The sequence below is a fragment of the Magallana gigas genome, chromosome 7 (assembly GCF_963853765.1).
Source record: "Magallana gigas chromosome 7, xbMagGiga1.1, whole genome shotgun sequence".
Lineage (NCBI taxonomy): Eukaryota > Metazoa > Mollusca > Bivalvia > Ostreida > Ostreidae > Magallana > Magallana gigas.
Window position 1 is genome coordinate 43,506,875 of NC_088859.1, and position 16,328 is coordinate 43,523,202.

At 32.9% G+C, this 16,328-nt stretch overlaps 1 protein-coding gene across 5 annotated transcripts; it reads left to right on the forward strand.

Annotated features, from left to right (window-relative positions):
- Positions 1-685: 685 nt before the first annotated feature.
- LOC105335528 (palmitoyltransferase ZDHHC21) lies at positions 686-15,848 on the forward strand. Of its 5 annotated transcripts, none has more exons than XM_066067592.1 (10): positions 686-840; positions 6,379-6,703; positions 6,867-6,965; positions 7,150-7,261; positions 7,894-8,032; positions 10,822-10,938; positions 11,100-11,216; positions 12,203-12,319; positions 12,846-12,895; positions 15,232-15,848. In XM_066067592.1, exons 2-10 carry the CDS (start codon positions 6,436-6,438, stop codon positions 15,359-15,361), a joined length of 1,149 nt encoding a protein of 382 aa, XP_065923664.1. In that variant the 5' UTR covers positions 686-840; positions 6,379-6,435; the 3' UTR covers positions 15,362-15,848. The 5 variants fall into 5 exon arrangements, with proteins under 5 accessions (XP_065923664.1, XP_065923666.1, XP_034314624.2 ...); XM_066067593.1 differs by lacking the exon at positions 686-840 and adding an exon at positions 4,463-4,484; XM_066067594.1 differs by lacking the exon at positions 12,203-12,319.
- Positions 15,849-16,328: the final 480 nt, after the last annotated feature.

Genomic DNA, 16,328 nt, shown 5'->3' on the forward strand with positions numbered 1-16,328 from the left:
TAGATTTAAGCACACTAATTCTTGCTCCTTTATTTTTATACATGTAATACCCATAAATAACAAACGAACTGGGTATAGACCTGACCAGCACTGCTCTTGTAAGATCTCTTTTATAGTCATTTATTGTCTGCTTCTCTTCGATTGTAATGTCACCTTTCTGCATCTTTTCAAGCAGCAGTGCTGCATATTCTTGCCGTTTTGCAGAATTCGTCATGTTTGATGCTTTCTTCTCGCTCCTTAACCGTATTATCCAAAATTTCAATATTGCGTTTTTAGTTCCACATGACCTATACAAGAGTTATCTGTCCTTGAATGTTACGAAATATGTAAATCGCCTCCACATAAATTCGCCCCTCCTCATGTTAGACCTAAGTAAGAATGAAACACCAAATGTGTAGGCTACATATTTTATGATATATGATAAGAAACTAAATGTAATATAACTACAGTACAATATGATGCTAATTCATTTCGCTCATTTATTTTTATTAGTTTTTATACACGGTTAACGTTAGAGTGATTGAAAGTTGATACATTTTTTTTTATTGAAATAATTTGCACCACATGTCATCATCAGGGATTAAAGCTATCTGCACCACATGTCATCATTAGGGATTAAAGCTATCTAAGTTGATTGATTATAGATAAATGCTTCAATCATCGCAGAAAATTTCAGACACGCTCTGTGGTATTGTTGAATTTCCATATCTGAATGTCTGTTTCTTGGGGCCTGAAACATTATGGTTGCGAATCGACCTCATAATTTCAACATCCGGTAAAATGGACGACATGTTTACATGACGCCGAAATAAAAAAAAGTTAATCGACTTCATGTTTTGGGTAAGAATTTGAAATATGATATGGAGTTTACTGACATGCAATTACAGTTTTATTTTATTTTTTGAAAGAAACAACCTAAGGAGCAAATTCCAAGTAACGTTTAGGTGGGACCAAGAAGTCCATAAGTGCCTGCCAAAAATTTTTTTTGGTTGATTTTCACTGTCATTTATTAACAATTAACATTTTGTTTGCATTTAAATTTTTTATTTGAATTTAGTTTATTAATAATTTTTTGTCTATCTTGTTCGCCAAATACCGACATACAGTATTTCAATATTCAAGGATGCGTGGTAAAATTGTCCTGCGTGTGAACAGGTTTGAACTATAATAACCAAATGGATTCATATGTAAGGTGTGTGCTTATCAGGGATGGGGTCAATTACAATGGAAAGTAATTAATTAAATTACTATTACTTTCTTAAATTCTTCAATTAAATTACCATTACCATTACAAGAGTTTTCAAATGAAATTAATTAAATTACAATTACTTTGCAGAAGTAATTAATGAAATTACAAATTACATTTTCATCAAAATGTACCAAAACCATGATTTATCTACAACATCTACAGCATGTGATCAAATAATGAATTATGATAAATCAATAAAAATAAAAGTATCAACGTAACGCATAGGCGTTGGAACCGGAGGGGGGGGGGCCCACTTTTTTTGCAAATGTAGACCTAACCATTAGGCACATAGCATCATAGAGGGTTTAGCCCCCCCCCCCACTTTTTATCGTGGGAAAAATAGTTGTTCCTAAATTAACCTTGAAAGATTGAAAATTAAAGTTGGAGAAATCAGCCTTAGGAATTTCATGATTGGGGGGGGGGGGGTAATTTTGACAGGTAAAAATTTTGTGGAAGGATACACCCCCCCCCCCCCCCCCCCCCCAACGGATTAGGATTTTCATGATTTTGGGAAATATGTTTTTTTCGCAATATTTCTGAGGATTATTCTAGTCCCCCCCCCCCCCCCCCCCCACTTTCAATTTGCTTCCGACGCCAGTGTAACGTAAATGAATTTGAATGCAAAATAAAATATAAACATGCCTATTTTTTCTAGTAAATTTTCATTATTCATAACTTATAAGATTGTTTATTTATTTAAATACAATTTATCTCAGATACAATGTTGTTGAATAATGAAGATTTTAACATAATGTTTATTGCAGTTTATTTCATCTTTTCTTGCAGCAGACATTTTTCTTAAACTTACATATAAAAAATTGACTTATCATAGAGTCCCCCCCCCCCTATACCTATATTTTGGTATAAAAAAAATTTGCTGATCATATAAGAAAAACGGTTTTGGACCCCCCCCCCCCCCCCCCCCGGGGGATGTAATAAATGTGAAAATAAAGATACCATTGAGTGAGCAGTTAAAGAGCTAAATGCATACTACGCACTCACCATTCCTCACCCGGATTAGAATTTCCCTGATTTTGAGAATTTCTTTTTCATTTTGCTGGTAAATATTTTTTGAATGATGCTGCCGCGCCCCCTTTTAAAAAACGTTCCTGGAAATTAATTACTGTAAATATATAGTGAATAAAATAAATGTGAGCATTCATCCAAATGAGAGCAAGTTACAACTGTTTCCTATTTTAAAAAAAAGATGTCCCCATTCGTTAATAGCTTTGCAAGATTTTGAGAAGATTTTGGTATTTATATTTCAGCAGATTTACAATAACTACTTAGAGTAATTTCCCCTTATTGTGACGTCAAAATTCACGTCGGTCAAGTGTCGTCTGTCTCTTTGAAAAAACCCTGAAAAAAAAACTAACTGAAATATACTGTTTTGTTTACTCAAAAAGCATGATATTCTTGAAATAACACAATTTATCTGTTTCTCAAAAGTTTTACTTTGATTCTCGCGAGAAGGAATCAAGTCTAGTGAGATCGTCCGACATTGATAAATTGCATTGTGGGTCGAAATTTACTGACGCCGAAAAATTCTGTTGGATCAATGTGCAAGAAATCTTTTGTGACATCACTCGAAGGAACGACAACTTTGTTAGTCTATTTTATTTACAATGCATGATGTACATAGTCTTTTATCTTGTTCTCGTGAGAGTGTGAAATGGGAAACCATATTTACAGGGAATTACTGGGACGATTTAAACAAGGCATTACTGGGACGATTTACTGACGCCAAAAAAATCTGTTGAATGAATGTGCAACTAGTCCGAATTTTCTATTCACACACGCCTTGCCGGTAGAGCTCGCTTCTGCGCTCGCTATAATATGAATAAAATTTCCTCACAATCAAAAAAATTTCACTGTTTGAGAATTTGCTAACTACTCTGATACAGTTACAATTTTTGGAAAGAAAAAATATAAATTTGGTTTAATTGTTTATTTCAACACGCAGGTACTGGTAGTCACAATATGGAGGTGTCCCATACCACCTTGATATTCAATAAACATTTAAAAGTCATTTACCCTAACCTACATCTATCATGTCAACTAAAATATTTCCTGCATGCAAAACTATTACAGGAAAACTTTCTCCTTTGCATTTTTAAACACTATTTTTTTTTCTTTGTAAATACAATGCCAAAGTACAGGTTAATCTCAGGTAGAGGGCAGACTATAATTGTTATCAAAAACACAATTCACACCTTTTGTTCTCTACCTAACTATCAAAATGTTAGCAATAAGGGAACACACCCTGTGGACATGTCAGGCACCAAAAACTTAACACCTATTTGAAGCCATGCATATTAGCTCTGTGTATTTGGGGCTATCCATTTCAAAGCATGACTTGATAGTTTAATATATATAATTTTGATAACACTGATTTGGTTTGTAATTAAACAGTGATGTTTTAAACCAACTCAATGACAATTGACACACTAATTATTCTAATAAGAAGGAAAATAAGGTTTTTTTTAAGCAAAAAGGGATCAAACCAATCATCAAATACATGTACTTAATTAAATTTGTGAAACTTATCATTAAATATTGAATCACTGAAAAAATATTTTGAAAAATATTTAGTATGATATATATAATAATAGTTCAATGCTTTTTAACTACTCTTCGAACTTGACCTTGTACCATGGTTAGTGTGGGGAAAAATGGGTAGTGGACAGCTTGATATTTCTATGTACATCAGTGTGTAATTGAAAGTAATTGAAAAGTAATTGGAATTACATGCCTTTTTTTGAAAGTAATTAATTAAATTACCATTACATGTAATTTAAAATTTGGCCAATTACACATTACTTTCAATACCATCAAAATTTGTAATTAATTACACTCAATTACAATTACAAATTACCATTACCCCATCCCTGGTGCTTATTATTCTCAATAGTAATATAAAATTCACATCAACGAATCTATGAATCACAAGCAATTTATTGAAACAGTGAGAATATTTTTTTCAATATTATTCTTATAGTGATTCTCTCGTGGATCGATCATGAATCTGTATTTTTTTAAATGTATATTTGTATGCTTTCTGCTTGGCAATAAATACCATATTCTTACAATCAACGGCCCCGGTCCGCAGAGCACCCGCAGACCGGGCCTTGCTCGGCAGCGGGGCCGGCGCTTAGGCCTCTTACCGCAATATTTTTCGGGTGATATAACATCTCAGTTACCCAGTATTTGCTACTTGCCTGTATAGAGTTATAAAGTAAAAATACTACTGAATATAACCATATTTTCCATCTATTGTATTGATTCATATTACATTATACGTAATACTTTGTGATAGATCTGTAGTTCTATGAGGAAATTCAGGTTCGCATGCTGTAGAGGTACAGCTTCTCCCACACAAAAAATTTTCAATTTAATGCACACAATAAAATCCACTAAATTTAAACTTATTTACCTCCTTTCCTTATACATTCTATACAATTGATACATGTTTTAAAAATGGGTTTAAAAAAAACATGTTTTAAAAATTTGTAAAAAGATAAAAATCATCAAAGACCCAGTGAGCTTTGAACTGATCATGACTTAAAGATTTGTAATTAATGCTTTAACCTATTATTGCGCTAAGCTGTTAGGTAAAAATTTTTGGAAAGAATAAAATTATAAAATTATGCTTGATTTTTTTGTTTATTTCAATAGGAAACACGTCACAATATGGAGGTGTTGCATAACACCTTAAAAATCCTCTTCTTGAGAACTACAATGCTGCAATTTTTATGAATACCATGCAAGCATCCTCAAATATTTTTAAAAACGAAAAACAAGTTGACCACAATGGTGACCATGTCCCTTTACAGTATTGTCAAGTATTGGAATAGAATATTACAATATTTTTAATAGTTTCATATTTACAAATTTCGAAATATAATGATACAAGAAACTGTTGTTGAAGTAAGCGATGTGACCCATGGGCCTCTGATATTGTTATAAATGTAGTTCGATATCATTACAATTTTGTAATCTTTAATACGTTGAGGGATAGGATACTGTGGAATCATTAAAATTCGTGGGGGCTAATTTTCGTGGATTGCTTAAATTTTACAGGTTCACGGGGACGTAATTTCGTGTATTCTCGTATACCTACAAAAGGAAATATTACTTCATTGCCTTAATTTATTAATTCGTGGAGGATGTTAATTAGTGGATATGAGGTACCCACGAATTCCACAAAAATTGAGCCACCAAGAAATCTAATGATTCCACAGTAATAAGATTGGTCAGTTAATGCATCTTTGATCTTAAGATATGATTTACAAAATAGTAGGCTTCTATTTATGTATTGTTTTATGAGTTGTCAATTCTTTGAATTTGAGGGTTTTACAATATTTTCAAAGAGTCATTTTGAAATAGAATGATACATGAGCTGTTGTTTTGGTGAACAATGTGGCCCATGGGCCTCTTGTTTTTTTAGCATCGATAAAGTTCTGTATCAAAAGCTAGACTTATGTGACATAATTATCCATTTTCATATGAACCATGATAGTTTTAATACTGGTAAAGAGAAGTATTTTCTTGAATTGTCAAGTCTAACCCTCAAACCTGCTTTGAATGGTTTTTCTCCTTAAACTTAAACATGCCCTGTTTTATTGATAATCAAAACCATGGTTACCACAATATCATTTCTCAATGCATTTACTTTATTCTCCACATACTCAACTAAGAACTTGAAATCAAAGGGGGTATATATATGTTTTAAGTTTCTTAATGCTCTTTATTTCAGTAAGTTTTAGTTCATTTATAGACCTGTATTAGGATCTCATAGAGCAATTCTGCTACTCTATCTTTTTTTTAATGTGTATCCAAGGAAGGTTTTAAACATGTTTATTAAATGGCATGTGCTCTTAAACTCATTTGATCATTAGAAATGCATTCCTAAAGCATTGTAAATAATAAAAACAGAAAAATAAATTCCTCCTTGATCTGAAATGCATAATTCAAGTCTGTTTGGTCCTTTGATATCACCAGATGAACTTGCAAGTTTAGTGAGTTAGGACCAATAATAACTTGGATAAGGATTTGCTCCATATAAACTGGATGTTTAGGGTATGACAACAAAATGTGAATAATAAGAAGAAATCAACTCTTTCCTTCAGAGAAATTGGCAGTTTTGATTTGACAAGATTCCATGAGACATCCATAGACAGAAGAAAATGTATGAGAAAGAAGAAGTACCTTCACTATCAACTTTTGTGTCTGGCCTGGGCTTAGACAAGGCAGCACCATCTAGTGAATACTCCAGTAATATTATTGTCAAAAGTCTACCTATCTTAGGGCGACTTCATTTTGTGAAGGACAGAAATGGAATTCTGTGTTTGACTTTCACATTTTTGTATTGGGTGTATGGGACCTGGTGTGGACTAGTTGTGGTGCTACTACCTCATATGAGAGATAAGCAAGCCTCAGAGCCGTTTGTTGCATGTAAGTTAACATGCCTTTATTCAAAGTAATATATATATAAATATGTATTTAAATTCATTGTTTTTATGAAGTATCCTTTAATATTAAGACTTTTGGTATAGTATTAATACACATGTATACTCTATTTGATATGCCACCTGAGGTTCAATTTGTTCTTTTTCAGTGTATGTTCTCTGCTCAGTGATGTGTATTTGTGCCTTATTTAGAGCAGCAACATTGAATCCAGGTCGTGTGCCATTAATATCTGAAAAGGATAACATAGGTAATAAATGCATAAATATACATATTGATGATACATTTTTACCAATTTACTATAATAATTGCAACTAATGCCTATCAACCAAAGTTAGAAAATATACCATATTCAGATATGTTTATTACACATGGAAGAATCACAATGATTTTGAAAATTTGTATGGATTTGCTTTTTTTTTCTTGAAATGCAGATACAAGTGATTGGGAAATGTGTGATAAATGTCAGAGAAAAAGACCTAAACGAGCCCACCATTGTCGTAGATGTCAGCAATGCGTGGTCCGGATGGACCACCACTGTCCTTGGTGAGTTAACATCAGTCATGGCTTCCACTGAGAACAGGTTGAGATTCCTCAGCTTCCTTTGCAAAAGATTATTTTATTTTATTTTTACATAAAATGTTGCAAAATTTGAGGAAAATCAAACCCATGAAATATAGATTATTACTTTGGATTAAAACTTAAATCACCCAATTGAGTCTATATTTGAATTGATTCAAACTGACTGTCCATAAAAATTGTTCAAAAGCTTTCACTTTATTATACCATAGATGGAATTGTTTTCAAAATGAAATTTTAAGTGCTCAAGTTTTGTTCATTACATGTATTTCATATTGGGCAATAGATTTGGCATAATTGATCTTATCTTTAATTTAAAAAAAAAAAAAAAAAAACCAGGTCTCATTATGAGCCCCTTAGATTGTACAGTGAATACCTATAATAATACCCAGGCAGGTTAATTTAATTTTTAATGGTTAAATAGGTAACTACAATATTTAAATAATAGGATGTAGTGGAATTTTTACCCCCAATTCATTTAGTTCAACTTTTTTAACTTTGTTTTTTGGCACATTAACTGCACTCATATACATATACATTGTATTACATTAGTTCCCAAAGTGATTTGAAGTTAAACCTGGAATTTTGAATTGTTTCAGGATTAACAACTGTGTCGGTGAGGAGAATCACTATGCATTTATGCAGCTATTATTCTGGGCTTTCTGTCTCAGCTGGATGGCATTCTGGTCCCTAATGTTGCATTACTGGTATTACCCAGCATGCACCACATGTGATAAGGTATGTAAAAACAAATGATTTTCATAATGCCTCTGCTCAAAAATGTGCCAGTACAATAATTTTCAAATACTGGGTAGTCATTTCTATAATTGACTTCGGAGAGTTGGCATCTTAGTTCCAATATATATGTTTCATGATTTGTTTTTAAATGAGAAAAACTTTGCTTATTTATCTTTACTTCTATTTCCTAGAACAAAATACTGGGATTTTTTTGTGACAAGGAGATGGTTTAGTGTTAGTATGTGGTAAAATGCTGACTCTCAAACCTTCCTTTTATCGCAAATAAATAATCTAGGCAGGAGAGGTTACATAGAGTGCTGTTATATTGTCGGCATCTAAAACATGACACAGGTTCAAACATTTTAAGTGCTGTTTACATTGATGATCATTGAATCACATAGTGCAAACATTTCATATATAAAGCCAAGTTAGCTCTCAAAAAGTTAGCTCTTAAAATATCATTGAAAAAATCTCTTTACTTGCGCATTTTTTAGTATGCACATATCGTCTCAAGCTATGGTCCAGAGTTCGCTTTGCCCTCTCCTACCCATGGCTGCTTGAACATTTTGAAGTATCGTAAAGCTGAATATTCATGTGTCATCTGTTGTGCAACGTTTTAACCTGTTCTAATTCTATACGTAGTGGGCTGTCACCGCATCAGCAATGAACAACGTTTTATGTAAATTGGTCACATCAAAAGTCAATATCCAAATATGCTGTACTCACATTGGTCAATAGTTTAATGAACTATGAGATATTCTTGTCTCATTCAACCACAGCCAGATAGGAGATGATCGTACGTATTGGCCATGGTTTGTGATTGGTATGCACATTGTTCTGCAGGAAAAGTAGTTTTAAAAAGTAGGTTTATCTACATTTAGGAAATAATAAATCATGTATGTAATACACTTGGAAAGACCCAGTTATAAGTTATATTGCACTTAAAACTTATCTGGAATGAGATCAATAAGATGACGCTTGTTAATCAATTCCTAAAACATGTTTTACCAGGTCTTGAAACCTGGTCCAATAATGTCCCCACTCCTTATGTTCAGGAAATCACCAGGTAAATAACACTAGCTTAGATTCAGTCCCTCCCCAAAATCAGGCAATATTTGATTTTTGAAGGATTTAGGAAGGGTTTTAATACTTCACTTCAGTTTGATTTCTTAACAAATTGTAAAAGAAGTGTGGTATTTGAAAAGAAAACCTACCATTGATGTGGACGTCAAAGGATAAACAAATGAAACTCAAACTCTGTGATACTACAACTTTATATTATTTAACTTCAATGTACTAGTAAAGTATAATTGATGATTGATGAATGTTACAGCTGAACAAACGTGTTATACTCTCCATGTGAATACTACCACTAGGTACTCCATGTAATGTCTTCCCTCAGCAGACAGCTACATGTAGCTCAGATGGAAGAGCCCTTGTTGTGAAAGATTTAAACCTATTAAGAATAAGTAACTGTATTTATCCTCAAGCACATGGCATTGTTTGTACTGCATCCCCATCGGCACTGAAATAACCCTCATTATAATAAAAGTCACAAACCAAATTCAAGTTTTCTGTCAGTCTTGTGGAGATCAAGTGACATTAAATTGGGGTAAAATTGTCAGGCAATCAATGCTATGAAGTTCTTAAAATGAATCAGGTTTATGTAATTAGAATTAATAAAGTTAATGTCATGCAACTAGATACTAGCACCAGTATTGTATGCAAATATATCACTTTTACTCATAATTGAGCTATTTTATCATTTCAACACTTATGATTTTCATGGATTTTTTAAATAAAATAAAGTTAGATATATGAATAAAATTCTGGAATAGATGAATATATGTGGTTGAATCTGGCTCAGGTTCCTTGTGGTGTTGCTGTTAGTTTATTTTATCTGGAAATACACATACTTTTGTCCTCGATCAGTCAAATGGAAAAGTCTGTATTGAGATTAATTGCATTGTTGATGTACATGGTATCATTTTTAAGATTCTTGCACAAATTTTATCATCATCATTCCTGTAATTTTATCACATCTGTACTCATACAAGCATACATGTAGCCTTGAATTTTAAAAATATGTATTACTATGATCAAAGTGTGCATTAAGGGATAATTTCAATAAAAGAATCATTTCGTTATTTGATTTAAGATTATTCATGATTCAAAGTGTGGATAGTTGAAGATGACATTTTAAATATTAATGAAATAGATTTAAGATGGGTTAAAAAGGCCCAAATTACACAGAATGTCTTGCAATTTCCATAAAATGTTGTACTTTTTGATTCTTTAAAGGAAAAAAAAAAAGGTGAAAGTAATATAATGTATGTGGTTCATCAATTTTCATAAAACACCAAATCTTAATTAAAATTTATGAATGTCTTTCCTTAAAATTTCATTTAGGGGAAACATAACATTGATCAGCATTAGAAGAACCACGGTTCATAATTTTACATATCATTGAAAGTGAAGTACATAAAATTTGATATCCACCAATATTAATGCAACAATTAACATAGAGAATAGTTTTGAAATTTCATAGCATGAGTCATGCCTCATATATGTAACTACCAGTTAAAAGAATCTATGATCACTAGCAGGAGTTTTGAAAAGTATAAAGAATTTCAAGATTGCCTATAAATGACCATAAACAAGAAGATTTTGAGACATGATTTCATTAAAGATTATCAGTCTATTTCTCTTTCAGTTGTACATCTGAAAGTTTTGTTTTGCTAGAAATATACTTTTGTCACTTAGTTAGTTTAACGTGTGTTGTTTTACAGGAGTTATTTATTTTTGAGCATGAGAAGTGGCTAGATTATCTGCTTCTTGCATCAGCCATTGTTATGCTTGCCTTCATGGGCTTTAACCTGATTGGTCAGAATATGAATTTAATTATGGTATGTATATCTGAAATGGTGGTGGTTCCTGTCATGCTCTTGGTTACCTTGGCAACACGTGGCATTGCTGAGCAGAGTTACAGTTCTCCTCCATTACATCAAAATGTAAAATAAAATTTCGAAACTTTGTCAATTAATTTGAATTTTCTATATTTTTTCAGAGTGTTTTCTACATCAAGCATAGCATATGGTTTAAGTATTTACTTGTTCTGATGTCATTGGCAATGGGATTATTCATGGGGGCTGGTTTGGTTGACCAACATCAAAATCTCAATTGGGTGGGTATTCTACATGTTAAATAGAATGCAAATTTTCTTAGGTGTGTTCTGCAGTTTGTCACAATTAGCTTGTCTGGGTAATGTAAACTTTGCATGACATTTGTATATTACATTTACATTCAAATTAAAACAGCTTTAGAAAAATTAAACTCACTCAAGCTAAGTAAAACTCATTTGGTACAAACACTGATAAAACCAAAACTTGAATACAGAGAAATATTGTGGAATCCCTGGCAAAATTCTTAACATTATACTGTTATCAGACCATGAATATAACGAATTTACAATTATAGCGAACTTTTTTTTTGAGCCCCATAGAGGTAAACAAATAGCAATATTTTCATCTTTTATAATGAATTGTTTAAATTGTTAAAAGTTAGCAATGCTTATTGACATAATTGTTTAAAAGAATTTATTTTTACATATATTTTTCAATCCCCAATCTGATTATTTTCAGTTTTCTAAAAATGTATTTACAATGTATATTTATTCCACATGGTAGTCATGTGGAAGGAAATGTATTGATAACGAATTTGCTCTCTCTATTATCATAATTTCATTATACGGTTATAACAAATTAGGAAAATAGTGACCGTTATTCCATCTTTCAGTAACTTTCTGTCCGCATTCTCTGTAGTATAATGTCCCATTAAACAGATAGCACTATAGAAACATGCCTGTGTGTCTTCTGTAGCTAGTTGTTATCCTAGATAGTATAGAACACTCATCTATTTCCTAAAAAGTGCAAGTGCAGTGAGGTCACTGACCAATCAATGAGGGACCATTCCATTGGCTCAGAACTGTAAGAAAAATATGACAGTACATTTTTTAGCTTGATGCAGAATTCCTTTTTATTTTGTCTTTGATTTGTTTTTCAACCACATATGAACTGGAACAAAAAAAGGTTTACCAAGAACTGACAGGAAATTCACCGCAATAACTTGTTTTCTGCTTTTAGAATATTGACTATCAAGTTTTATTTTCAGGAATCGTTTGAATTTAAACAAGAAGCTTGGTTTACCTATATTCTGACTGCACTTGCTATCTTTATGGGAATTATGATGGGTGGTCAGTTAATTGGCCAGCATTTCAGTTTACTATTGGTATGTAAATTTTCATCAACATCATTATATCAGGGGCGGGAGGGTGGTTGCCCTTATCTTATTCTCGTTTCACCTCATTCTGTTTCAAAGGAATTTTCAAAACACCTGTAACATATTGTAAGAGCACAACGAAAACAAGCAAAACAGAAGCTGGTGTATGTCATGGAATAGCAAGTTGCTAACAAATTTGTGACAGTTAATTAGAGTGAGGTTGAAAATTGATGGGATAGCTTAACACCGATTGACTGAGTGTAGAATAAATGAGCTAACTACCACAAAGTCTTGATTTCTAATCTGCAATGTTATTGACCAAAATTTTATTTTTTTGATATAATGTTTAATGACACATGTAAAAAAAAATATTGTTTGTTAAAGTAATTGTAAATCTGATTGAAAAATATAACAATTTTTTATCTAATTAAAATATCATAACTGATATTAAATATGTATCTATATTAACTGTAATAATATTTGAAAATTTTTATTAGTTGCTTCAATTTAATGGGGAGTTGCTTTTGTGTTACAGGACAGAACCACATTGGAGAACATGAAAGACCCACATCCAGACATAAGCACGTAAGATTATTTTCTCAGTTCTACTCCTACTGGTTTAATTTGATGTGAAGAAGACATGGGAGAAATGACATCAAATTAAGCATGCACTGATTCAAACAAAAATTTGATCAATATTATACATGCACCTTTTTTTGTTACAGCAAATTGTAACAAAAAACATATATTTTACTAAGCTAAAGGCTAGCAGGTTGCCACCAAAGGAATGTCAGTTTTGAATTTGCATAGTTGATTATGAAACGAAGATATCAATATTGCATAAACAGGGAATTAATTAACCATATTGAGTTTCAAAGTAGAAAACCTCTTTGAAGGATGGCTTGTCCAATTTCAGATTTTGAGTTATTTGTTCCTATAAGAACCTTGCTCAGTTATAGAAACATAATGGGAATCTATTAACATGTTAGTCATCAAAGATTAAGTCGGGGCAAGACACCATAATCATGCGTTTTGATCGAGTTTAAATCCAGTAAACATGGAGCAAGTCTCTCCAACACCCGTCAAAGCAGGCAGGCAGATTACTGAGTAAATCTGTTAAGTCTGACATCAGAGGAACCAGGCAGGCAGGTAATCCTATGGAGGGGGGTCACACCTTTACAGAATAGATTCCCAGAGTATCAAGCAACATTGTTTCCTATAATAGCTGCTCTCTCATGGAGCAGTCATCCCAAAGATTCAGACATCTTCTGCTAGGAGTTGATCCCTCCCTTAGCTTCTATGTTAAATCCTCACAGCTTGAAGCAATCTAGAGGTGTAAATTCAGGCATATTACTGCATCAATAATGATTAAGTTTTTCTTCAAGTGTGCAAGCTCATTACTGTGATTACCACTAATTTCGAGTATTTTTGCCGTTTTTTCCCGGGATGCCTTGAGAATTTTGGGGGTACCAGAAGCGGTTTGTATGTAGGCACACTACTGAGAGGAGGGAGCCTGCAGACGTCTTTGCACATTTGATGATTGTATACTTAAAGAATTTATCTTTCAATTTCTGACATCCCATGAGAAGAGCAGCCTGAAATCAATCTTGCTTAAAATGAATAGAAATTCTCAAATTTATCTGTTTGATGTGGGTTTAATTTATTCCCTGATACCTGGAGGTTTATCTTTCCTACCATATATTAGACCATTTTACATTTACATTTGATCAAAGAACGAAATTGAATATAAAGAGAAATCACATAATTTTTATAAATTAAGATATATTATAAACATGCCCTATTATTGTATGCAGCATGAAAAGCACATACGGCAAAATTGTGGGCTTAACTTTTAATCAGTCATGGAATTGAGTTTCCCAGAATATTTCAGATTATGACAGAAGCAGATACAGTAAAAATATTAATAACATTACACTAAAAATTTCATTTTGTTATCATAAAGTGCAGGTCAACATTCAGAGGGGATTTTTTTTCTCAGACGAGATTTTTTTCCCATCATTATGCTCAATGTGGCCCACTTCTCATAGAGATGAGCCACTCTCAAAGTAATTGTGCAGGTGTCTTTCCCCCTTTGTCATTTTGTGCACTCCTAGCAGGGTATTTTTGGCACACCTGGGCTCCATGCTCATGTGAGTTTCATTTCAGGCAATCTTTGCGTCTGCCCTCATCTTTATGTATGTTTATTGTTTCCAGTTATCCTGCATTCTGCATTCTTGATTTTCCGGAGCCACCTTAAGAGAATTTCAAATTGAAATCTAATTGCTAACATATTGTGTATTTGAGCTTGACTCTTGATGCAGAAATTAATTATCCAACAGACCCAGTGTCTATAGATACTTCAGTTGGACCTCAAGTTTCCACTTCTATATTTATTCCCATCGCGCGTGTATCTGCATGAGTTCATCATCTTTTTATACTACCTAGTACTCAAAATATGTTCAACTCAGCGCTCTATGATATGGCTGGACAATTCTTACCTCTTGGTACAAATGGTCCCAGGTGGGCCTTACGGGCTTTTGGGATATATTATTACAAAATATGATGATATTTTCTCACCATTCTTCAGAATAAATACTGAGAAACCTCACACTATTAGGTGTGCATTACTTGATATACACTTGGCATTTTTGTAATGATCACAGCAGGATTGGTGTGTTATCAAAATTGATTTTATTGTTTAGAGTGTTATCTCTTAGATCCAAAAATACCTCTTCATTAATAGTTACTGGAGGGTAAAATTTCAATTTTGTTTCGATGGCTTTGGAAAGTAAGAATTCAGATATGTTGTCACGCCTAGATTGACTTGGACATTATATAGTTTTGTTTATCTCGAAACAAGCAGAGGTAGTACATCCACTTAATTTTGAAGCATCTGGGATAACTTTTCCCTTTATTTTCAGAATACGCATACGTTCAGAATGGTCAGCTTACCGGGAAATGTGTGGGAGTGGATCCATGTTATTTTGGTTATTCCCCTGTAGAAGCAGGAAAGTACTTCGCCCTTCCTACTTTTACTCCAGTCCCGTTTGATTGCAGTTCATTTTTTTATCCATTTATATCACCATGTTTATTACCGGGGCAAGGGTATCGCCTGCTGACAACAGATATAGCCATACCGTGATCATGTGGACCATAATTCTTTCACCCTGTTGATCTGTGTGCTGATCCGTTTAATAAAAAAAAGTACATGAGAGCTAGAAGACTGCCCTGCTGACGAAGAGGCCGAGATACAGCGCTGTTTGTCAGCAGCACTCCATTATTTCGTCTTCATTTCCCGCACCAAAAATTGTCTGAGTATCAAATATGGACTTTCTCATTATTCTCTTTTTGCAAAACATCTCTGGCTAATTAAGGCTGGAGCTCTGCACGAATAAATCTGTTATTTATATTTAAGGAATCCGTATCTTAATTATCTTGCGTTTTTGTGCTCTAACATTATATATTTTTTATAACTTTTTTACTCTCTCTGCGTTCTGGCTTTATTTTACTTTAGAATTAAACTGTTTTTGATAGTTGATATGAGTGTGTTGTTATTAATTAGCTTCATAATCAGTTGCATTTTGATTAAAGTAACACACAATGACATCACGTGTTTTGAATACTCTCTCTCTCTCTCTCTCGCTCTCTCTCTCAAAGTTTAGTTCAGTTTTCTTTGAAGCAAGATCTGATCTTTCCTTACGTAGAGTGAGGTGTATTTCAAAATGTATATTCATAATGACGAGTTTGAATACGGCGTTGCAAAAAATTGTAATTGTACAACCAGAAACCAATCGAGTATTATACGGGAGGGATCCGTAGTATTCAGTATTGGTCATTTTTTAATGTCAAACGACAGTGATTCTGTATTACAGGTACTGGAGTTTCTTGGGAAATATTTGAAAATAGGTAGAGCTACCTTTCATAATTTCATTAAAATCTATTGTCGTATAAAATATATATTATTTACGGTATTTTAATGTCTTATGTTTAAAAAGTTGTCTTGTTCCCAAGTAGGATT

Bases quoted from the DNA above. Each gene is read 5' to 3' on its own strand.
- LOC105335528 (XM_066067592.1), top strand. From the start codon at position 6,436: ATGTATGAGAAAGAAGAAGTACCTTCACTATCAACTTTTGTGTCTGGC. The intron at 8,033-10,821 runs GTATGTAAAAAC...GTTGTTTTACAG, and splicing joins CATGCACCACATGTGATAAG to GAGTTATTTATTTTTGAGCA. The intron at 11,217-12,202 runs GTGGGTATTCTA...TTTTATTTTCAG, and splicing joins AACATCAAAATCTCAATTGG to GAATCGTTTGAATTTAAACA.